The 23,028-nt window shown below is 57.1% G+C and overlaps 9 protein-coding genes across 9 annotated transcripts; 4 read left to right on the top strand and 5 right to left on the bottom strand.

The window, feature by feature from the left end:
• Window positions 1-1,439: 1,439 nt before the first annotated feature.
• On the top strand, window positions 1,440-2,655 carry PLICBS_001817 (uncharacterized protein; the record flags this gene model as incomplete). Its single annotated transcript, XM_018321414.1, has 4 exons — window positions 1,440-1,664; window positions 1,729-2,317; window positions 2,384-2,527; window positions 2,594-2,655. The coding sequence occupies 4 exons, from the start codon at window positions 1,440-1,442 to the stop codon at window positions 2,653-2,655; spliced, it is 1,020 nt and encodes a 339-aa protein (XP_018178893.1).
• A 364-nt stretch (window positions 2,656-3,019) lies between these two features.
• On the bottom strand, window positions 3,020-7,017 carry PLICBS_001816 (uncharacterized protein; the record flags this gene model as incomplete). The annotated part of the gene is made up of 11 exons (XM_065599913.1): window positions 3,020-3,314; window positions 3,374-3,500; window positions 3,554-3,574; window positions 3,635-3,800; window positions 3,863-4,045; window positions 4,097-4,151; window positions 4,594-4,692; window positions 4,817-5,291; window positions 5,344-6,317; window positions 6,379-6,767; window positions 6,838-7,017. 11 exons carry the CDS (start codon window positions 7,015-7,017, stop codon window positions 3,020-3,022), a joined length of 2,964 nt encoding a protein of 987 aa, XP_065455985.1.
• A 705-nt stretch (window positions 7,018-7,722) lies between these two features.
• Window positions 7,723-9,109, bottom strand: PLICBS_001815 (uncharacterized protein; the record flags this gene model as incomplete). Its single annotated transcript, XM_018321411.2, has 2 exons — window positions 7,723-8,700; window positions 8,762-9,109. 2 exons carry the CDS (start codon window positions 9,107-9,109, stop codon window positions 7,723-7,725), a joined length of 1,326 nt encoding a protein of 441 aa, XP_018178890.2.
• Window positions 9,110-9,881: 772 nt separating this feature from the next.
• Window positions 9,882-11,725, bottom strand: PLICBS_001814 (uncharacterized protein; the record flags this gene model as incomplete). The annotated part of the gene is made up of 3 exons (XM_018321410.1): window positions 9,882-10,948; window positions 11,012-11,167; window positions 11,221-11,725. 3 exons carry the CDS (start codon window positions 11,723-11,725, stop codon window positions 9,882-9,884), a joined length of 1,728 nt encoding a protein of 575 aa, XP_018178889.1.
• A 1,240-nt stretch (window positions 11,726-12,965) lies between these two features.
• On the bottom strand, window positions 12,966-13,641 carry PLICBS_001813 (uncharacterized protein; the record flags this gene model as incomplete). The annotated part of the gene is made up of 3 exons (XM_065599912.1): window positions 12,966-13,268; window positions 13,323-13,515; window positions 13,586-13,641. 3 exons carry the CDS (start codon window positions 13,639-13,641, stop codon window positions 12,966-12,968), a joined length of 552 nt encoding a protein of 183 aa, XP_065455984.1.
• Window positions 13,642-15,686: 2,045 nt separating this feature from the next.
• PLICBS_001812 (uncharacterized protein) lies at window positions 15,687-17,291 on the top strand (the record flags this gene model as incomplete). The annotated part of the gene is made up of 4 exons (XM_018321408.1): window positions 15,687-16,132; window positions 16,199-16,592; window positions 16,652-17,091; window positions 17,147-17,291. 4 exons carry the CDS (start codon window positions 15,687-15,689, stop codon window positions 17,289-17,291), a joined length of 1,425 nt encoding a protein of 474 aa, XP_018178887.1.
• A 128-nt stretch (window positions 17,292-17,419) lies between these two features.
• On the bottom strand, window positions 17,420-18,629 carry PLICBS_001811 (uncharacterized protein; the record flags this gene model as incomplete). Its single annotated transcript, XM_018321407.1, has 2 exons — window positions 17,420-18,227; window positions 18,289-18,629. The coding sequence occupies 2 exons, from the start codon at window positions 18,627-18,629 to the stop codon at window positions 17,420-17,422; spliced, it is 1,149 nt and encodes a 382-aa protein (XP_018178886.1).
• Window positions 18,630-20,238: 1,609 nt separating this feature from the next.
• On the top strand, window positions 20,239-20,844 carry PLICBS_001810 (uncharacterized protein; the record flags this gene model as incomplete). Its single annotated transcript, XM_065599911.1, has 2 exons — window positions 20,239-20,348; window positions 20,439-20,844. 2 exons carry the CDS (start codon window positions 20,239-20,241, stop codon window positions 20,842-20,844), a joined length of 516 nt encoding a protein of 171 aa, XP_065455983.1.
• Window positions 20,845-21,608: 764 nt separating this feature from the next.
• PLICBS_001809 (uncharacterized protein) lies at window positions 21,609-22,502 on the top strand (the record flags this gene model as incomplete). The annotated part of the gene is made up of 3 exons (XM_065599910.1): window positions 21,609-21,812; window positions 21,875-22,141; window positions 22,215-22,502. The coding sequence occupies 3 exons, from the start codon at window positions 21,609-21,611 to the stop codon at window positions 22,500-22,502; spliced, it is 759 nt and encodes a 252-aa protein (XP_065455982.1).
• Window positions 22,503-23,028: the final 526 nt, after the last annotated feature.

The raw sequence follows: 23,028 nt of genomic DNA, 5'->3' as shown, positions 1-23,028 counted from the left end.
TGTCGAGATTAGGGGGAGCCAACAGTCCTGTGAAACATCAAAACTTGAGGAAAGCTCCCGATGATGATATAGCCAACACGCCAAGCCACAATTGATCCCCAAGCGCGAAGTTTGGGGAGAGGAACTGCGTTGGAGGGAGATCGGTTCCGTTCCAGAACTGGTGGGAGGAGAGAACAGCGCATGTCTCGGATCCGGGCCAGACTGGGACCACCTGAATGAGCCTGGCAAGCCTGGCCCTCACGCTCCACTCAATAGTCTACCCGGGGTAGCACGCGGGGGCGGGGAAGCTCTGCTGGGCCCATGATGGTGTGGCCCTTGAAGAATGAACATCCTCATCGCTCCAAACAAATGCCCTGCTGAACATCGAACCCGGGCGCTGGGACGGGCGGGTAAAGAGGGCCCTGGCCAATGTCCAAGCGCCGTCATAACTACCGTGCGGCCCTCGAAGCTCCCGTCGGATCCGCCGCTGATGATGTGGCCCTGCTGCAAGTCATGCCAATGAGTTCGCTCAGTAATGTTCCGCACCTCGTCAACTGCCCCCACGCCACCCACCAGGGCCGGAGCCCAGCACCGGCACTTGGTCCCAAGCGCTGGGGCCGCCAATCGACACCAAAGCTCTGAACGCGGCTCGGTCAGCGGCGGGGCCTCCGCGCAGCGAGACAGGCGCCCTCCACGAGCCCACAAAGCCGAGACTGGATGGCATACGCAGTCCATGCCGTCCCTGTGCTAGCTGCCACCAAATCAGACCAGCATCAGGCCCTGATCTCCGCACTCTAGCCAGTGGTCTGGTGAGCACCCTGGGCGCGTAGCCGGCCGGTTTCGAGCTGGTGTGAGCGTTGGCGTTTGCCTGCCGAGGCAAAGCCTTTCCTGTCATTTTTCCCTTTCCCACAACCATCCCGCCAATGCCTTGGTTCGCTAGCGAGCTTACCCCAGATTTTCTGTCGTGTTCGATGCATCATGCTATGTGCGGGGGCAGGACGTGGCGGCGCCCTCCTTCGCGGGAAGGGAAGTGGCGCTGTGCATGAAACGGAGAGAATTCCGACGTGACCCATGCCATAAGCCAGCCGTCGCGTCCTTGCAAGCATTTGCTAGAGTCGGTTCCGAAGTGGACTTTGACATCACCAAGCGTCTCCTGACTCCATCATCACGAGTTTCTGCTCGGGCAAGGCCTGATACGTAGAGGAGCTGAGCTCTGATGCGACCTCGCTCTGATGTCGCATTGCAGCGACACGAACGCACCAACATGACGGCAGACGGCTCCCTGCCTGCACGCCACGAATAGATGCGGACATATAAATATGCAGAAGTGACAGTGGCCCTACTAATTGATGACCGCAGCTGTGGCATGGCAGCCGTGCAACTCGATTCTGGACATTTCTCTCATTTCGACATCAATTCCTCCCAGCACGACTCAACAAGTCGTGGTGTCTCGTTATACAATGACCCGGCGCCATGTCGTCGCGTTGCTATTGAGCCTCACAGCGCCACAGGCGCTGGCCGCCTGCCTCGGAGCCTACAATGTGGACCCTTCGTCCGTGTCCGTGTCCGGGCTCTCGTCGGGCGGGTTCATGGCGGCGCAGCTTGGCGTCGCGTACTCGGACGTGTTCAAGACGGGCTTCGGGGTCTTTGCTGGCGGGCCCTACGATTGTGCTCGAAACCAGCCGGTAGGCAACCATGCCTTCTTGCAGGTGGTTCTTGGCGAACTGCATGCTAACAAATGTTGCGCAGTTCACGATGTGTCTGAGCAACCAAACGTCCGCCATTGACTCCCCGACCGCCAATATGAAGGTCTGGTCTGGCAAGGAAATTGCGCCAGTAAAGAACTTGAAGTCTCGGCGCATATTCATGCAAGTCGGAACAGCCGATTTGACCGTCGGCGTCAACCCAATGCAGCAGCTCAGGGCCCAGCTGTCTGCGTTCGACGATCCAGCGAAAGTGTCATTCGTCGTTAGCGATGGCGCCGCCCACGTGTTTCCGACAGATTTTGACGGTGCAGGTGACAACCCATGCGGCGAGAGTTCTTCGCCGTGGATCAGCAACTGTCACTACGACGGCGCTGGCGCCGTGCTCGGCTGGATGTATGGCAAGCTCAAGGCTCGTAATGAAAGGAGTCTTACGGGCACCACGGTACCATTCGATCAGACGGGCAAATATGGGACCCTGGGTATGGACAGCACAGGCTACCTGTACGTTCCCGCGGCGTGCAGGCACGGATCCGAGGTGTGCAAGCTACACGTCGCACTGCACGGCTGCCAGCAAAGCCACAGCCAGATTGGCTCCAAGTTTATGGACAACACTGGATACAAGAAATGGGCCGGTAAGCTGCCCCACGCGAGTTCGAGCCATGGCGCTTTGGAGTAAAGGCACTGAGTTCACGATCTAGATACAAACAACATCATCGTCCTGTTCCCACAGACAAAGATCGACAACTCGCTCCACGTCATATGGAACGGCTTGTCGCTCCCCAACCAAAATGCGTGCTGGGACTGGGTCGGATGGTATGGCGCAAACACAGACCAGAGAGGCGGTAAGTGTGCATCCTGGTATTCTCCGCGAGGTATGTGATTGGCACGCTGACAGATCTCTCGAGTAGGGACAGAGATGACTGCAATCGTCAACCAGGTTCGGACAATCGTCCGAGGGTTCAAGGGCTGAAAGCTGCCAGGAAATTGTAGCCCTGCTGCGCCGAGCGTTCATAGTGCAAGTAGACCAGCCAGAGCAATATCGACGCTTAGGAATAGAGTAATCATGACATACACGACAATTCTGCTACAAGCTCGCATGCGCGTATCATCGACCAGATGTCTTGCTTTCGCCACACCCAGTGAGCCCTGTTGGCGTTTCGGTAAGTAAATGGGGGAGCAACGTGAAGCGTATCGTCATGTTCAATTTGGGGAAAGGACATGTTCATTCGCCTTCCGCGAAGAGACTGGCAAACCTATGGGCCAGAACATGACGTCCAACAAAGTTTAGAGAGCTTTCGGATGTGGTGCCTAGAGGCGGAACAGAAACATGTTCGCTACGCTGATGCTAGGTCGCTGTATGTGTAAAAGCCCTGACCACTCTTGACGCCCAGGTGCCCCTTCTGCAAGAAGCGGTTGAGATACTGCTGTGGCTCAACGGGAATGTCTCCACGGGCGGCAGCGTAGTGCTGCTCAATGTCGAGGACGACATCCAGCCCAACAATGTCCATCAGCTCAAAGGGCCCCTTGGCCGTCTTGAGCACGCCGCGGAAGATACTGTCAATCTCTTCCGGCGTGCCGGCGCCTTCCGAAGCAGCGAGGAGTGCCTCCCTCTTTATCGCCGCCCAGATTCTACAGTGGAGCACATCAGTTTGTGCCACTATCAATTGTCATGCCGACAGAGGACGTACCGGTTGTAAATGTAGCCCATAGAGTCCGTCCTGACGTGGAATGGCGAGAAGCCATGCTCAGCGCATCGCTTCATCATGACCTCAACGAGCGACGCGTCGGTATTGTCATGGCCCATAATCTCAATCACTAAACCTGTCATTAGATGACTCGCTGCTGGCACGGGCCGGGCGAAGACAAACCTGTCGTCTCCGGTGGCCAGTCTGAGGAGAGTGCGGGGTCAGTATAAGTACTGAGACTGTCGGAGCCGGAACTGTACTCACAAGTGTGCGCGCTCAAAACGCGTCTGGAATGGTTGAGCTCAAGACCTTCGAGTATCTCTTTACACGAATAGCTGCTCGAGTTTGATGCGATAATCGTATCCTCGGGCGCCAGCGCGTCAAGCTCAGCCATGACCTGCTGTTTCAACGACAACCTCTCCGGGACACACTGAGCAGCCAGGTTAGTGTCCATGAAACTCACTCTGATGGGTGAGACGCCGGCGCGCATACCTCTACAACAAGCCAAGAGTCCTGCAACGCGTCGGCAAGGGTGCTTGGGGCGTGCGTGCGTATTGTGCCGAAGCCATCTCCGGCTTTCGACTCGGTGCGAAACTTCTGAACAGCCTCGACGCTGGCGGTGAGCTGCTTGGGCGCAGCGTCAATGAGATGGACATCCTTGCCCCTGCTTGACCACTGGTCGATCCTGTTAGCTCAGCGTGCCTTTGCGATCACGAAATGCCTTACCATGTAGGCCAGTCGCCGCCCTTGCGAGCCGGCGCCGAGGACCGCGACCGAGGATCTGATTGTGCGCGCCATCGCAGGACACATTTCTTTCAGCTCAAGCGACCAAACGCCGATGATACTGCAGAAACAGCCGATTCAATTTATGATGAGGATTTCTGTTGTCGCTCATCTGTCCGCGAGGGATAGGTCGTCGCCAGCGTGGCTCATCATTGTTTCGGATCCGATCCTCGTGGTTTGTGGGTCGGATCCGACCGGCTGACAGCCACGGATCCGACGCAACGCTCATGTTTCCTGATGCGCACATCTTTTAGCTCAACCAATATCCAAAGTAATGCGGCACCGAAGGGACTAAATGCGGGTGCAATCAACCCTTGATCTCGGTAGCGAGGCATTCCCCCAGCTGGGGGGCATTTAGATGCGCCTGTACGCACTGCGTCCACGGCTGGACCCGTTGCTCCAGCCAGTGATAGCGCAGGTCATTGAGACTGTAAACTTACCGAAACGGATCGTCAAGGAACCCAGGAGGGTGTCCAAAGGGTCCGATTGGCATGCGGGGCGCATGAACCGCTGCAGCAGAGTCGTCCTCATGCTCGACGCTGCGTGGGGACACGGGAGCGCGACGGGAGCGTGCGTCCACTGAGAGACGGCTGCTCTATTCAGGTCTGGGGTTGTCATTGAGCCTCGTGTTATTCTGCGTACTGCGCTTGCAAATCTACGTACGGGTCTTGGTGCAGACCGGCCCCATCGCTCGGTCCCTTTAAGGAGAACCTGTTCCTTGCAGCCTGGACCGACTTGGAACTTTGGGGCAGCTGACTGAGAGTTTGCTCCAGTGTCGCCTGGAGGCTGGTGTGAGACTCGACGCTGATCTTACCCATCGCAAGGTGGCGGTCGATGGCCTTTCGCATCAGCTGGACGCTTGCGACAACGTGATGCGGGTATGGGTCCATGGAGATGAGCGGTACGGTAATGACTGCGTCTGTCGAGTCGCCATCTGCGTCACCGGGACTGCCAACAAAGCTATTCTTGAAGCTCAGTGTGAAGGTGTTGTGAAGTCCAAAAACGAGAGTGTTCATGACCGCGTTTTCCGCGTCTGCGGTCGCGGTGCTGAGGCCGGGTAGGAGGTCATAGCGGCCAGTGGCCTCGATGATATCTTCGAGCATGAGTATGCTGAGATGGTAGTGCAACATCAATGAGTCTGCCGTCGCTATTAGCGCAATCTGGTGCGGGACAGGGTCGCTTCAGCTTACACCAGCGCAACTTCGTTTGCTGCTCCAAAAACTGCATTCGTCTCTGACATTGCTCGAGCGGTTGGCGATACGTGTCGTTGAAATGCTGCATAGACTCGGTGACGCGCCTGTAGCCTTTGAGGACCTCGGACTCATCGTGGCCGTCTCTCAACGCTTCCTTGAACACAGCCGTAAGCTTCCAGGCGAGCAGCTTCCACGATGTCCCGTTTGCAATGATCTGATTCGCCCGATCGTCCGTCATTTCGAGCAGGCCGCCCGCCCGCCAATCGTGGGTAGTTTCTTCGAACATCTTGGCGCCGGTTCGTACAAGTCGCCAAGGCAGCTCCGCTTCGAAGCCGAAGAGGCCCGAGGAGAGAAGGGACCTGCAATTGAGAGTGAGGGATGCGGACGTGTCAAACGTCAGGGCGGCCCAGTATGCGATGCTCTCGGCGGCGATAAAGTCGGACGTGCCAATAGACTCGGGGCTCGCGCAGATGGCCTTGGACTTCATGGATGGCGAGACTTTGGAGCCGCTGAATTGCAGATTGCGCTGCCTCGCTCGTAGGGTCTGGATCTGCTGAAGGGCCGCATGGACGCAAGCCTGGCCGGAGATGCCATCCACCTCTTCGTCCTCGTGGATGCCGGCGGGTATGGGCGTCAGTGCAAATAAGAACAGGGCCAGCATGGAGCGGTACGACGGCCTGTTGATGACACGCAGCATGTCTCTCCGAGCATGTCGCCAGAGCGCGTGGATGGCGTTTCGGTGGCATTGATCCGGGTCCGTCTTGCTGGACGTCAATGGCAGCCACCTGGCTGAGAAGGCCGCGATGGTGTTTTGCAAGGAGTCGTCAATAAGGCGATCTCGCGGGCTTTGTTGCCGCTTGTCCATCATGGGCACCGGTTCGTCATCCGACGCATCCGTCATCCATGCGTCGAGACGGCTGCAAATGGCAGCTATGCTGGCGTGCTTCTCCGCGAGGCTGTTTTCGCCCAACCTGTCCATCGTACTTTGCTCAGCAAGCTGGCCGATTCAACGACGACGAGGGCTTTACTCACAAAAATGGGCACCCATGTCGTCCCATCCAAGAGCCGAACACGGCATCAAAGCCGCGGTCGTAGATGATCTGAAGGGACGCCCTGCTCACCAAACCGGTGGGCTCTAGGCTATACGCCGTGGAAGTGGTGTCGGCGGGAGAGGGCGCGATGAGCGATGCCGTTCTGCACCGATCGTCATGAGGCAGAGAGGCGGGACCGCCGATTGCTGCCCAGTCCACCATGCTGAGAATGCTGTCCGCGGTGCCAGCCTTTGGCGTCGGAGAGCCGAGCGCTCCAGCGTCTCGCGACGCGGCGCCATCAGTCGTCGACGATGTGATGGAGTGGTGACGTTGCTTCCGCTTTCCCAGAGGGACCTTCTTTGGCCCAGCGCCCTTGATGTCCTTCATCCACTACATTGGGCGTGTCTGCATGAGTGTCCGCCGTTGCTGGTCGCCGCCTGGGGCAGACGATGAGACATACCTTGAACGTGCACTGCTTGTTTCGGTTCTGGCATCGCGTGCAGGCCCCGGGCTCGTCATCTCGGGTGCCCTGGCTGAGGGCGTCGCAGCCCACACGCGAGCGACGGCACTCGTCGCAGCTGGAGAACTGTGTGCGACGACGGGCGACGCCGACGTCCCGCGATGATCCCCGGGCCGGCATGTTGACTGTGCTCGCGCCGCGACGGCGGGCGACCGGACGTCTAGGTGACGGGCAGAGGCCCCATGCCGGGAGGAAGACACGAGGGTATCTCGCGCGACGAAGCGCTGCACAGGGAAAACAACGGGAATGGGTTGTAAAGGGGCCGCAGGGGTCGCGGCGATGCAGTGATGGAAGGCCTCGTGCTGGGTTCAGTTGTGCGACCGGGGCGACCAGGTCATCACGCCTCCAGGCAGGACTATTACCTCGAGAACTTGGCGCGTCAACCACCTGGACGCACCGGGGTCAGTGATGGATGGGGCTGGACGCCAGCGTAGGTGTGGATCCGGCCCCTGACCCTCTGTGCCGTTTGCTGCTGCCCATGGGCTGTGAGTCCATGACTGGTGGCTGCTCCGTCAACTGGAAAGCAACGGAATCCCCCCGCCCGCCTCCCCCAACCGTCGTGAACTTGATGGGGCCGTCGCCCGGTCCCGCGGGTTGCAGGTTCCCCGCGCATCCAGCAGGTCTGGATGCGGGGTAACTTCCAGGTCATCCATTTGTTACCTCCGCCTTGCTCGTAGAGTCGTCACGCGTGGCTGTGGTTCATGCCCTGTGCTACTTTCTCATCCTCGAACCACGCCAGGTACAGTTACCCGTCACATGCGGAACTACATGTAATCTTGGCTTCGCCCAAGTGTTCCGGCTGCATTACTGTGCTTGAGCTGCTTCCTACAGGTCTACGTCCACGGCCACCATGTTCTTCGACAGGAAGCCAGTCACGAACAAGCGAGCCCGTCGCGCCCCGTTGTGCTTGGCCGGATCAGCCGCCACCAGCACTGCGCTGCTCGCGCTCCGCACTCTGGACCCGTCATCCTCGAAGAGCAGCTCCGTCTTCCATCCAGACTTGCTCTCGTCCGGCGACGCCTTCCACACCATGATGGGCTCGGTCGCTCCGGGGTCCAGTGTGGTCTTTGGCAGGTCCACGGCCCGGGTCAAGCCCGGCAGCACGAACCCGCTCTTGTCCTTCGACCCTTTGGCAAAGGGATCGGCGAAGTAGCTCGGATTGTCCACGACGGAGTCGAACTGGATGGTCTCCGACAGCTGGATGCTGCGCGGTGCGGCTCTCAGCGCCGACGAGGACCCATCCACGACCGTGCCCAGAAGCAGTTTGCCGCTGCAGCAGCTGACCACCGCGATCTCGTCCGGCCTTCGTCCGTGGCCCAAGCCGTTGTTGTTGTGCATGTTGCCGAGGGCGACCCAAGCCCGGACACCTTGCGTGTCACTGGTCTTGTCCTCAGCCGCCTGTGAGAAGTCCACGAAGATGGTGCTAGTCCATTTAGCTGCCCTGCTCAAGTCCTCAAGAGCCCTCATGGGCCCTTCCTTGTAGTAGTGGTCGTTGGTGACAAAGAACGACGTCGGCGACGCAGCATAGATATCGTTGGGCGTTTTGATGAGGGCGTCCCACACAGAGCGGATGTGCCGCGCCGAGTCCGAGCCGAGCACATGGTGAAAGACCTCGACAACTGAGCGGCTCTTGGGGGCGGAAGAATTGCCCTTGACGAAGTGGTCGCGGTTGGGAACGTGGTTGACGGCGAAGATGTAGACCGCCTCGCCGGCCGGGTGTTGGGGATCATCTATGACGTCGATTCCATGCGTCACAAACGGCCCGTCGAAGCCGTCGAGACGCAGTGCCCGAACTGCCAGGGTCTAAGACTTTGTGAGCATGCAACCACCGAGACGAGGCATGGGGTGATTGGCCGTCACTCACCTCGGGATCGATGACTCTGAGCGACCCGCGTGCCGTGGATGTCAAGATATCCGGGTCGTCAAAATGGGCCAAGGGGGGGAACCAGCGATGCCTCTTGGCGGCGTCATCCTCGCACGCCGTGAATAGAAGCCCACTTGCCTGGTGATAGTGCAGGTCTTCGCAGTGCGTCGTCCCCTCAAGCACAGACAAGGTCTGATCAGCCGCCAAGACCGTGTTGGCAGGGCTGCGGAAGAACCCCAGCACAACCGCTGTCTGACGCGCAGTTGGGCCCAACAGGTACGCGACGAGGGCTGCAAGTAGGAGCGACACCGAGAACGGCGTGACAATCGAGCGCTGCGCAGTGGACATTGCGATTGTGATGATATCTTATGACGAGCTCGCAATAAAGTGCATTGTCGTTGGCGAAGGTGCATCCTTCGTTGGTGTTGCTACTCGCCGGCCAACTCACAAGAAGATCGTGTGGAGAGCCGCTTGAGGGAGCCGCTTGAGCGCGGGAGGCGGCGGCCCGGGGGGGGGGGGGGGGGGGGGTTGCCGAGGTCCAGGCCCCATGCTCCTCCACTAATGCCCTGGCCTTGAAACCGAGCGGCGGCAATTGGGCGAGTTGCAGATCCTGAGAGAGTTCAGTCTTGCGTGCGAGGTGCATGAAAGCCATGCAGTTGCTTCCTGGCACAACTTGACGATATATCTCCTTGGTCGAGTTCCGCCATATCACCCCCCTTCGCTTCATTGGACAGACAGGCCACAGTGTTGCGACGTGGTTCGGATTTGGCTGCCATTCTGCTAGGCCGCACATGCGCAGTGCCTGCCCCTTGGGGCGCCCCTTTGCTTCGACGAGCAACGACACCTTGGAAGACCAGGGCGCCACCGGACGGCCGGCACTGCACAGTTCCACATGTGCAGCCAAGGAGCAGTGGCGTATGCAAGCTGGGCAACAAGGGGCGCGTTGTCACACAGCAGCTGTCGCGTGCTGCTCGCCAACAGTTGGAGCCGCGCCCTGCCACCGGCAATAGTCAACCCTCCTTTTGGCTCAGCAGCTCTTGCAAGTGGTACACAAGCAGAATCTATTGATTAGTGCACAGTGCTGCAGACCTATGTACAGGAGAAACGGGGGAGTTTGCCGCTAGTACCGCAATTGGTCAATCATCTCGGGCGAGTTGATGAAAGCGCACCTCTCCTTCAGCTTCTGGCCTTGAATGGCGGGATGCGCCCTCGGCCCATCAAATGCCGAAAGACCTTCATGCGGCCCGCCTACAACAAAGACATCGGTCTCCTTGCCACCAGGAAACGCTGTCGTGAATCCGTGGAAGGTGTCGCGTCCGCGCTGGCCAGGCTGGCCGATGGAGGCAAACGTAGACCAGGATCTCGAACCGCGGTGCTGTAGCGCATAGTCGGACTTGCTCGGGTGGAAAGGATAGCCGTTGATGTCGTAGTGCGAAAGGTTGCCAAAGATGTAGGCAAACTCGGACGTGTGAATGGGGCCAAACCCGGTCTGGTTAGTGATCGCTTCCAGCACAGGGTCCAGGATCGTTTGGTTCCAGTTGTAGAGGTACACGTCGTTGCCGGCGGACGCAATGTGCTCGGCGTACCACGTCGGCTGGCACGTCATGAGGATGTCCCTGAAAATCCTGGCCGAGCGATAAAATTCGCTTGACAGTCCCGCAGCCTTGTCTGCCGGGAAATCGGCCGCCGGGTAGAGCGCAAGGAGCTTGTTGATGTTGGAGCTCGTCACGTCGGGAAGGTACGCCGAGATAAACTTGAGCGTGTCGTCGGCCGTCTTGATAGCAGTATCGGTAAAGAACGTCACATCATTGTCGCACCAACCGATCATGGTAGTCACATTGGCGAATTTGCGCTCCTTGATAAGTCGGGATGGTGCCGCTGGGAGGAAGTCGCCGTCCACAACAGGCAGCCAGATGTCGCCAATGTTATGCGCAATGTCGCTCTGGTATGTTGCCAGCGACGCGTTCAGAAGCGTCTGCATGTCGAATTTTCGGAGACATTGAACCGTGTCTTTGGAGTGCAAGTCGCTCGTGTTGCAGCCGACGTGGTCCACCAGAGCCTTCATCGCATCGATGGTGAAGTTGCCCGTGATGCCGGGCTCCAGGGCCTGACTCTCGCAGATACCTTGGTGGAACGGGACCGGCTTGTTTCCACCATACGCCATGATTTGCATGCCCACGGACAGGCCTGGCCTTGAGGTTAGCGTTCCAGACAGTGAGATTTGTTAGCCGCAGGCGGCTGTGTACCCACCTCCAGAAGACTGGCCGAAGATGGTGATGCGATCAGGGTCGCCTCCGAATACGCCAATGTTTTTGTGCACCCACTCCAGGGCCAGCCGCTGGTCTTTCAGGCCTGCATTCTCGGATCCCTCCTTCTGGAGAGCGTCCGATTGCGCGAAGCCAAAGACTGGAAGCATGAGCAAACGCCCAACTGCAATTGGATGTGTACGGATCACTTACAGCCCAGGCGGTAGTTCATGGCGACGTGGATGATGGGTAGTCCATTCGCGGTCGACTCGAGAACCATCCCGTCCGGCCTGATGTTTAGCTCCGAGTTCTGCCCCGCCCAGAAGCTCCCACCGTGAATGTAGACCATGACGGGCAGCCGGTCGTTGGAGCATGTACCCTTGGGCCGAGCCACGTTCAGGTTGAGGCAGTCCTCCGAAATCTCGGTGACATTGCTGAGTGCGATGGGCAGCACCCACTCTCCGAGCGCCTGGGGACAGGCCGGTCCATAGGCGCGCGCGTCGATTGTGCTGCCTCTTTTCGCGACGTAGGGCTTTGGAGGCTTGAAACGATTGGACCCGCCCGTGTTCTGGCCATAGGGAACGTTGAGGAAAGCTTCGATGCCGTTACGCTCGAGGCCGCGGTAGGTGACCTGGTGCTGTTTGTCCACAACCGTCGGGCTTGCAGCTACTGACGCGGCCAGCAAGGACGCTGCGCCGACAAGGACGTGCGATCGCATTGTAGCACGAGACTGCAAAGAACGATGGAACTCCCTTGGCAATGCTGTCTTTTTGGCCAGAGCTGATTTCGGCAACCCTTGGGCCTGTGCCTAGCGAGTAATGCTGGTCTTGAACTGATCCTTAGCTGCGACAGAGCGTATGGAGGCCTGAGTGGGGGAAGGACGAGACACAAGGACAAGGACAACCACGACACAGCAGTAGCCACTGATCCAGATTAATATGATCCATCTGCGCTGAAGATAAAGCGCAATGGGAAGCGATTAGTCATTCGATGTTGCCTGAAATTGGCAGGTAATAAGACATACCAGAAGAACAAGAACACGGGAGAGTCCAGCACGGGCCGAACCCTTGTTCGGCCGTGTAAGCTGACGTGCCTGGGTGACTTTGTGGATCAATGGTGCTTTGAGACTCACTGAACGTCGCCGGGAGGACTGCTGCTGCCCCTGGCATGTGGAATCAGTTGCCGACATGGCGACACAGGGCTGTGCTCCCCAGTTTTCTTCTGGCGGCCAGGGCACCAGACGGCGAGGCAGCTAGCATCTTGGTGATGAGTTCCGCTGCCCGAAGAGACTACGACTTCGGACTTCTCTGCCAACCTAATGGATCATAACGACAGGTAGATGTGAGATGAGCCCCAAACACCATCCTGGGGAAGAGGCGGCTCCGGAAAGGCTGCTTGTCAACGTATGTCGTACTAAAGGCGAGCTGCTGCTGGATCTCTGCAACCCCGGCACCTCGCTCGCGATGGCCTGCATTGGGAACGTGTCGACTTGGCCAGCGTCCTACTTCAATTGGGCCACAAGCTTCATTTACCAGTAGCCTGAACCGTTCTTTGAAGACAGTCATTCTTATTAATTGATCTTATGGCCGTGACAAAGCCGCCAGTCCTGTGGAAACAGCAGCCTTCACTGTTTTCCGGCACACCCACAGCCCTGCCCCTGCAGTCGCTGAGACCGTCACCAGACCCGCCAGTTTCAGCGCTGCGCTCGCCATCCGTGGACGCAGCCAATCCCCCACCAACGCCTGGAACTTTGCAGGCTCATTCCCGCGCGGATATTCTTCGTCGGGCACGTCGATGCCGAGAAAAGGACATATCTCGTTCCACCCCAGGCCGTTCTCCAGTTGGATTTGGCAAAGTCGATCAGACGGAACGGTTCTTTTCACCATCGCGATGCTGGACAAGGCGTGTTAGCGACGATGACTGGAGACCAGCACTCGTGACAAGCAGTCAAGCACTTACTACGACATGTAGTTCCGTCGCATGTTGGGTCTGTTCTCCGCATCGCCGGGCAAGGTGCAATCGGAAATTGAGGCGTAAATGAGCTCATTGAGCAGGAAGAAATAATAAAGGTCGTCGTTGAAGTGTTTGAGCAAGCGGATCGGGAAGGCTGAAGCCATTTGCACCACACCCGCCACAGTGTTGTTGATCGAACTAACCCACCTGTCGGGGTCTCGCTCGGTGAGGATAAACTTGACGTCTGGGTCGTCAACGTAGGCCTCGATTGCTTCCGAGCCCATGAAGAAAGGCACCTCGATCAAGCACTGCGGCCCGGTCAGCGACTGCACTCGTTGCGTTAAGCGATGCACACGACTGACGTCGTAATTGGCGAACCACTTTGCGTAGTCCTCTTTGCGGTATCTCTGGATGCCGGAAAACCTGTTGTGTTCCGCACGAATGGCCTCAATGAGAACCTTCATGTGCCCGCTGCCATGAAGAAGCACTTCCTTCATGTGGTACGGGCTATAGCCCAGCATTTGCATCGCGCTGTACAGCCCAAGAGTTCCAGTCCTTCATTTCCATCGGCACAGAACTTAGCGCCTTGGTCGAGTCTCGCGGTCCTGGTGGGTCAGGCTCTTACCGGCTGGCGCTCACGATGACAACCTTCATGTTGCGCCTCTTTAAGGGCATGTGCATTGTGTCGATTTGTCGTGACATCTTGGTTCTGGACGGAACATGAAGGAAACATGAACAAAATACTCGTGCCCTCTGCAGTCAACACGCGACTCCCATGCTCGACTTGGCGACGGCAACGCTGGGCCGGTCCATCTTCATATACATCGATTCTGAAAAAGTCTGGGGTTATTTGGGACTGAGAGTCAGCGCCAAAGCGTCAGCAACGCCGCCGCCTTCGTCAACCTAGCAGGGCTCAAATGCTGACGCGGGGCTGCTCTTGTGGATTTGAGGCTCCAAGATCTGCTCGCGGGCTGAATATCCACCCCAAAAACGTGAGACTGGAGATGAGCGATTCCAAATTGGTGAGAAATGGCGCTGGCCGACGGACCGAAGGGGAGCGACGCCCCGTCGGACATGCTGAGGAGCATAAGTTATTTTTGTAACCATATCGAAGCCTCCTGAGCTGGTGTGTCGGTGAACTGTGGCGTCCACTTGAACATGAACAATGACCTCCAAGAGGCGGCGCAGACAATGGCGCCACGTCGATCAGCTCTTTCGAAACAGATTGAGTTGCGGCGGCTTGGCCCATCAAGTCTTACTCAGCTTTCACGACAGAACGACGAGCCAGACTGGCGAGAGATCATCATGGTGGCTGCTGCGCCTCGCTCGTGTTTGGTGCATCGTGCCATACCGCAGGTCATGTCAGCAAACGACTATAATGCGCCCATGTCGGCGAGCAAAAAGGACGAAGATAGCCTGAATGGCCTGATAGCGCCTGGAGGTTGCTCTCCTTATTCTGGACAAACACCAAGGCGTTCGATACCGATACTGTTGAAATGGAACTCTGTACCCGCTCGCCAACAGCAGCGCCAATCGAGATGTCGAAAGCCGTACTGGTCGCACCCCACGGCTAGAGCCAGACAAACAGCACATAGGAATGGAGGCATCGCCACCGCAAGTGAGTTGTCACCTTTGCAAGACTCGAATGGGGTGGCCACATCGACATGGATGATGTAGCTAACATGGTTGCTGTGGCCGCGCCGAGTCCGACGACGGCGCAGAGCGGGGAGGAGAGACCAGAGAGGTAGACAAGAAATAACAGCGAACGCGAGGCACGCCGCATTCGATGCCTTCGCCGTCTCGTCTGCGCGCTCTTCGAGCACCGTGGCTTCTCGCGCCGTTGACCTTGCCTTCTTCTCGATGCCGGAGACTGGTAACCGGGACAAACCATGAGGGCTACCACAGCCTGCGACAATGAACCTGCTAGCACAACTCAAACTCCAGCAGCTTGGAACACGACGAACTTTACCCTCCTACTCAACTTGACACCGTTTCGCACGATTTGCTACGGTACATTGTACGCCGACTGGGATTGTGAGGCGCGCGCTGCGCAAGTGCCACAAAATGATCTTGCGACTGAATCTGGGTCTTCACTCTTCACCCTGCCAATTCACGAGCTGATCAGTAGTCGGGTGAACGCTTCCACCCAAGGAAGGGCTTGGAAATATCTCGCTCCTGCACAGAGGCTACAACAGTGAGAAAATAGATGATTTGCACAGGTGGCTGGGCCACCAAACATCAGGATGGCGATGGCCCAGCGACAACTCCAAGAGGAATAACGCGAAATCACAAGCCAGAGTTCATGCGGCTCGCGCTACCGTCACCAGAGTCACGCCGCTGTCAGTCCTGTCGCTACTGACACTCACCTGCGGGATCACGACAGTCAAGCCAAAAAAAAATGGCTCTGGTGACGTCGGTCTCCATACTTTTCGCAATCGAATTGGTTTGCGACGTTGATCCTCCGGCTTCCTGCAGGCTTACTGCGTTGACCCTAGGCTTCATTCGATTTGGTGCCTAACAGAGCCGCACAGGCGGGTCGTCGCGGTGGAAGATCAGAATAACCGAGCTTGCATCTGTTGGATGATTTCGCGTCTGTTCTGGAACCCCCTTCCCCGCGTTCAATCGTACCTGCGATTCGAAGTTGTCTTCTTGCTGCATCCTCTCCAGCACGGAACAGCCCGCGTCGGCCCGCAGTCATTGTTCGAGCAGGAGCACAGCGCATTACCATGGCTTTCACCGTCCCTTCCTGGATCAACGGCACTGAGGAAACTCACGCCGAGAGCTTTCCAGTCATTGATCCCTCTACAGGCAAGGCCTGTTGGGACGCGGCGTCTGCATCCCCCGCAGACGCACTGCTCGCCGTGGAGGCCGCTTCTGCTGCGCTGCCAGGATGGAAGGCGACGAAGCCCATGCTCCGCCAGAGCATCCTGCTCAAAGCGGCGATGCTAATGGAGGAGCGCGCTGACGAGCTGTGCGGATACGTTCGAACGGAAATGGGCACCGACGCCTTCGTTGCGCGCCACATCATCTTGCAGCTGGCCATCGACATGTTCCGGGACTGCGCCGGGCGTGCGCCCGGCATTTGCGGCAGTGTGCCCACGGTCAAGGCAGAGGGCCAGAGTGCAATGGTGTGGAAGGAACCATATGGCGTCATCCTCGGCATCGTCCCATGGTGAGTGTCAACCTTGTCGCGGCTTTTTGCAGGATTCAATGCCTCGATGGCTCACCAGCAACTCAGGAATGCGCCATATGTATTCGGTGTTCGTGCGGCAGCAACGGCAATCGCAACGGGGAACACCACGGTTTTGAAATCGTCGGAGCATACCCCGCGGTCCTACTGGGCTCTGGGCAAGATCTTCCACGATGCGGGCGTACCTCCCGGTGTTGTCAACGTCATTTCATGCCAACCGACTGCGGCGGCTGAGCTGGCGAGGGTCATGGTTGAGCACCCCGCTGTGCGGAAGGTCAACTTCACTGGTAGCGCATCTGTCGGCAGAAAGGTGGCTTGCCTCTGTAGCCAGAACTTGAAACCGGTTCTGCTCGAGCTCGGCGGCAAAAATAGCGCCATTATTTTGCCTGATGCCGACTTGCAAAAGGCCGCACAGGCATGCATCATGGGCGGTTTCGCCAACGTGAGTACTCCCTCCTCATGCTAAGCGGAAGTTGTGTAGGGAGATCTGACTCTAGAAAGTCCGGGCAAATCTGCATGTCAACGGACCGTTTACTGGTACACATCGATATCGAAGCGCAATTCTTGAAGGCGTTGAAGGAAGGCCTGGAGGCTTTACAAGCGCAGAGCAATTCTCCCCCGCTCGTCGTCTCGTCCCACTCGGCGTCGCGCTTGGCTTCCGTGCTTGCGGACGCTCAACAGAAAGGGGCAGAGATCTTCTCTGGCGGCCCGCCACCGAGCGGCGATGCCGCACATTTTATCCCAACCGTCATTGGGAAGCTGTCCAAGGACATGGAAGCATACAAGGAGGAGAACTTTGGGCCACTGATGGGCTGGGTCACGGTCAAAGACGAAGACGAGGCAGTTGAGATTGCGAACAACTCCGGCTACGGACTGTCGGCTTCCATTTTCACTCGAGACCTTCGCAAAGGCTTTGCCTTGGCCCGGAAACTTGAGACTGGGTAGGTCATTTCGTCCCAGGGGAACACAAGCTTTTGCTGACAAGCGGCACTTCAGTGCGGTGCACATCAACAGTATGACTGTGCACGACGAGACCGCGCTTCCTTTCGGTGGGATCAATCGTAGTGGCTGGGGTCGCTTCAACGCAGCCGAAGGGATGGAGGAGTTTCTGGTGACGAAGTCTGTGACTTGGGATGACTGAATGATGGTATTGAGCATGATGAACGAGGACTGGGGTTCATTGAGAGACCGTTATACTTCTCACATGTTCCTCAATTGAACACGAGCAGCTATCTCCGATCCTGATATTATACAAACCCGCATTGGGACCTACACCTTCCTGGCCTCGGACTTCACATTGCCGGCGTGGAATACCAACTCATCCCTTTCCCACATCAACTCAACAGCGGCTCCAACGGGACCGGCAAGCACGGTCAGCCACGCTGTCTTCAAAAGCAGGCCAATGTTATCCACGCGGCCATAGACAAAGCGGTGAGCTGTTCTGTAAAGGCTAATAGCCCATACCAAGACACCCGCAGTGCCGATCAAGTAGTCCCATCGCAAGAAGCCGTGCACGCCTTCACCTACTGTAGTGACCTGTACTACGGGCGACGTCCAGGGCAGCGGCGTGTGGAACACGTTTAGGGGGTGCAGAGCCTCGCGGTACTTCGGGTCGAAGATGGCCGGCGCGGCAACGGTCGCCAGGGAGACTGTCAGGGTGACAATGTGCGGAATGGCGGTGTTGGCAAAGGCAAAGGCGTAGGCGTAGCGGAGAGAGCGGCGACCCTTGGCGGTACTCTGGGGCGAGTCCTCTTCCTGTCCCGTTGGAGGCAGCGCCGTGTGCGCAAAGCGCAGCAGGATCGCAACATAGGCAGGCCAGGGCTGCCATATGGCAATCAGGATTTGCTTGACATCAGGGGTGATGGTCTCGGAAACGGGAAGAAGCATCAGCGACGAGGGAACAAGCATGCCCAACACAAAGGCAAATGGCAGCACTCGCAGGACGCTGTTGGGGATCCGAAGGTTCTGTGCTGACGGCTTTCCGGCGGTGACCGAGGTGTGGACCTGCACAGCGCAGTACAGTGGCGTCGCAAAAGCGAACGTGAGGGCTTGTGCTGTCAAGCCGAAGATGGATGGACTGTCGCGCATTAGCTTCATGGTTCTTCGCTGAGGCTCATTACCACAGTGGTCCCCCTCACAGCGCGAGAATTGTGCCATTATTGCCCTTTCTCCATGACTCGAGTGTGACAAGAACCCAGGCGGAGCAAAACGTGCCCGAGAAAGCGATTGAGTGCAGAAGCAATGCGGGGTGAGTTGAGTCCGTGACAGGCCAGAAGAATGTCGTCAAGATCGTCAGAAGCTCATCGATCTTGCCAATGCCAGTGTACACTGTCCGAAGCGGCCAGTTGTCTGTCCCGGGAAGCGTCCCAGCAGCTATACTTTCGTCGGCGAGGCCCCGGAGTCCGTTGACGGTCGCGAAGTAGAAAATGGCGTAGAACACCGAGGCGCTTAGCAGCGGAAGGATAAGTTTTGCAGCCATGGCGAACAGGGAGATGACGGATGAATACAGCACGAGGTGAGCCAGCGGAGGGTTGTCTATGAATCTTTATTTGTCGCCATGAGCATTTCAAGCTCCGCGAATCCGTGCACGGCCGATCGGCACGGCGCCGGACAACACGGACTCGGTGGGATTTTGAACCCGCAGGCCCCGCTACGAAGCGGAATACGGTCCCATTGACTCCCACAGCGACCGAATCCAGCGGAGCCCGGACATGTGAAGAACAACACAAGGGGCCGTTCCGACGAAACGGAATTGGATCTCAGACCTTGAGGGCACAGCGTCGCATGCGGAAAGCAATTCAACAGTTGCATGGTGTCCAGCATCGCAAAGACAGGATGCTCTGTCGCGGTGGGAGTGTCAAATCTGGTGGCGCGGGCCCTAGAAACCTGAGGTGCACACTTCTTGGGCCAATGCGACCAGTAAACCGGTCCTAATTATACCGTACAGTAGCCTGTTCTCATTGACTTGGGGCCGCCGTGTTGTCGCGCTCGCGCGCTCGAGTTGGCTGCCATTCTGGTCTTGCCGAGGTCCCGCAACAGAGTAATCAGACAAGCATGCAGGGTCAATTGCAGGGACCAAGCCACTCGCAGCACTGCCCAGTGATTGATTGCAGATCGTGGGGGCTTGATCGGAGTGAGCGCGTGCTCTGCTTTGTACAACAAACATCGCATTCCACACAGCCGATGGGCAGACCCCGAACGACGGAATACTCAACGGCCCAAAAGGCCTGAAATGCCGTGGTTCATCAGACCAGTCCGAACCTCGATCAGCGAGAAGGAAGCAATCCCACGAATTGGTTGGGTTGGCTGTCCACCGGTTCACATGCGCAGGGCTCGAACGACTCGTCAGCGGCATGCCCTTAAACGGCAATGCCCTGAAAAGGCATTGCCGTGGCTTTTGTTGGGCAGTCGCACAGTATGCTTGTGCCAAGAGTTGCATCTGCTATCCCCATGTTGTACTCAGAGGCTGTACAAATTTACCATGCTGGGCCGCTCGAGTACGAGGACATGCTTGCATCCACGTGGCCGAACGCCGACCAACGCAGCACTTGTTGGCGCGCCATCGGCTCCTCTGACCAGCCAGAATGCCATGGACAGCGGAAAGGAGACTTTCGCGACCTAGAAACTCTGCCGTGCTCTTGGGGCGGCCCATCACATAGGGTTTCAGGGTCGAAACATGTAGACACGCAGTGCGCTTGCACTCGTACGCGGTATCGGGGTTACCACCGCGGCCATGACCTCCCTGAGCGCGCTGGGCACTATTTGCTGGGCAGCCACGTCGAGATGCTAAGTCAGGTCTATCATGAACGAGCGGACCAACCTACAAGTTGGCTCAGCTTTTCAGCTGTACCAACAGATACTTCATGCTGTGACTGGAAAAAGACGGCAAGCCGTCGGCAATTAGCATGGCTTGGGAGGGGGGCAAATGACTCCGTCCCTTCATGGCCATCGTTAACTGTGTGTTGGTGGAGGAGACCTGGAGTGTTTTCGCCTTCCTTGGTCCATAAATATGGGCTTGCCTTGCTCTCTGGCCCGGAAGGGCTGCTCGACTGTGTGCAATCCATCCTCGAACAACGCTGCCGGCAATTATGGCGGACATCAAATCGCCAAGCGATGGTGCTGGCACTGGCACCGCAGACTCCCCGAATCGCATGCCCTGCGTTGAGGATATTCAGGTGCCCGAGAACCTTGAGGCGAAGTCAGTGCATTGTTGTCTTTAGCAACCCACCTGCCTTGGCTGGTGGTAGCCAAAGCTCGCTGTTACATGTACTAAACTTTCATCTCTCAGGATCGGAAACCCGCTGGAGGGTATTTCACGAAATCAACTGATGCAAGATGTTGAAGTCTTCGCCGACAAATATGGCCTCCAGGAACACCTGGCCGTACTCAAACAAGGTGCTCTCGTTGCACAAAACCCCTTGGGTCTGCGCGATATTGATGGGGCCGAGAGACTGAGCGAGGAACAAATCCAGGTCCTGGAGGATGAGGTCAACCACAAGTGGCGTATGCCATGGAAACTATTCCTTACCGTCGCAACTTGCTCAATTGGCTCTGCTGTCGCTGGCTGGGATCAGACCGGTTCAAATGGCGCCACCATATTTTTCCCTCAGTACTATGGTATCGGCAGTGACAGCACTCATGACACGGTGCTTGTCGGCCTCATCAACGCCGGCCCGTATTTAAGCAGTGCGTAAGTGACTACCACATCATGTCGGCGGCAAAAATTCCCGCATCTCCTTTCGGGCTTACCAGTTTTACTCATGTCTTGGTCAAGTGTCGTCGGATCCTGGCTAGCAGACCCGTGCAATCGCTGGCTTGGACGTCGTGGCACAATATTTGTATCAGCACATTTTGCAATGTGGCCAGTACTGGGCTCCGCTTTCTGTCGGACGTGGTACGAACAGCTTGCTTGCAGGCTGGTCATGGGAATCGGAATCGGTCTGAAATTCTCCACGGTGCCGGTCTATGCAGCAGAGAATGCGCCGGCGGCCATCCGCGGTGCGCTTGTTATGTCCTGGCGTAAGAGAAACCAGCCATTGCCGACAAACTTCACCTCACCGGAACTTTGCTGATGCTTTGAATCATAGAATTCTGGGTGGCATTTGGCATCATGCTTGGAACGGCTGTCAATCTCGCCGTCTATAAAGTGCAGGGCGATCGCAACTGGAGACTGATGCTTGGCTTGCCATGCATCCCGGCTGTGCCACTAATCTTGCTAATTTATCTGTGCCCCGAATCTCCTCGATGGCTTATGAAACGAAATCGCTATGCTGACGCGTGGGCGTCTCTGAGGAAATTGCGATTTAATGACATACAAGTCGCTCGAGATATTTACTATATCAACGCTCAGCTTGACATCGAGCATCAGATAATCGGCCAAACCAACTTTCTGCAGCGCGGAGTACAGCTTTTCACGGTTCCACGGATTCGTCGAGCTAATCTTGCCGCCTTCACGGTCATGCTTGCGCAGCAGCTTTGTGGGATCAACATCATTGCTTTCTTCTCCACCACCATCTTCAAGCAGTCCGGTCTCAGTGACTTCCAAGCCATGATAGGCTCCTTTGGGTTCGGATTGACAAACTGGCTCTTCTGCTTCCCCGCGGTTTGGACAATTGATACCTTTGGCCGTCGCACCCTTCTCCTTTTCACGTTCCCTCACATGGTGAGTTGGCTCGCTACGTACATGTTGGGTGTGACATGGACACATGGACTCACAGGATGTAGTTCTGGACGCTGCTCGGTGCCGGCCTATGCACTCTAATCAGCGAAGATGCTGGCAACGTTCGCACTGGACTTATCTGCCTTTTCGTCTTTCTCTTTGCGGCATTCTACTTGCCCGGAGAAGGGCCGGTGCCCTACGCCTACTCGGCAGAGGTGTACCCGTTGTCGCATCGGGAGATGGGCATGGCCTTCGCTGTTGCCACTTGCTTAGGCTGGGCGTCTGTCCTCGGCATTACGCTCCCTTTCATGCTGGTCAAGCTCGGAGCCCTGGTACGTGTTCCACCAGCCGAATTGCGCCCGTTGTGTCGCGGTTACTCTTCATCGGTCTAACATATGTCTACAGGGTGTGTTCTGCTTCTATGCCGGCCTGAACCTCGTCGCCCTCGTCATGATATTCCTCTGGGTTCCAGAGACTATGCTGCGTACCCTGGAGGAGCTCGACTGGGTGTTCGCCGTGCCTGTTCGTGAATTTATGCGGTATCAGGTCTTTGTTGTCCTACCCTGGTTTGTCAAAAGATGGATCTTATTCCAGCGAGACGCTGTCAAAGCTCCGCTTTACCACTTTGAGCATGTCGCCGCGAACACCGAGAAGGTTGCTGCTTCCGGCACTGTTGAGAAGAAGCGGGTTTAGTAGACCGGACAAGGTGTGAGGAGGACGTGGTGTGTCCGATCCAAGTACAAAGCTGCTGGTCCTTCGACCGAACATACAATATTCCTGCCGATAATTGGTAATTGATCATAGAAACAAATTGTTCGCAACTGTGAAAGCTATCATCCATGCATCACCTGTGCTTTCAGGGGTCTGGTAGCCAGCGTGGAGCCTCGGAATATGCGTCACGTGCCACGCGATCAATTGGCTAGTTGCGATTTCGACCTCAGGCGCGGTGACCGCACCTCAGCTCTAACTTCCGTCATTCAGCAGGCCCCGAGAAATATTGGCAGCAGCAATGCTGGACCTGCTACCAGATGACATCATACTTATTATATGCGAGCAGCTCTGCTGCCACTGCCAACAACCTAGCGTATTTCCAGACGGTGGCAACTCTGATACAAGCGCCGGCAAGCTCGCATTGGCCCGTTTATGTCGGACATCGAAAAGATGCTACAACCTAGCGCAGCCCGTCCTTTACCACTACTACGCCACAGGAAACATCCCT

Source organism: Purpureocillium lilacinum (genome assembly GCF_023168085.1).
Source record: "Purpureocillium lilacinum CBS 284.36 DNA, scaffold_2, whole genome shotgun sequence".
In the NCBI taxonomy this organism is placed as follows: Eukaryota; Fungi; Ascomycota; class Sordariomycetes; order Hypocreales; family Ophiocordycipitaceae; genus Purpureocillium; species Purpureocillium lilacinum.
Note: the sequence above shows the minus strand (reverse complement) of the source record. Positions and strands in the feature narration are given on the sequence as shown.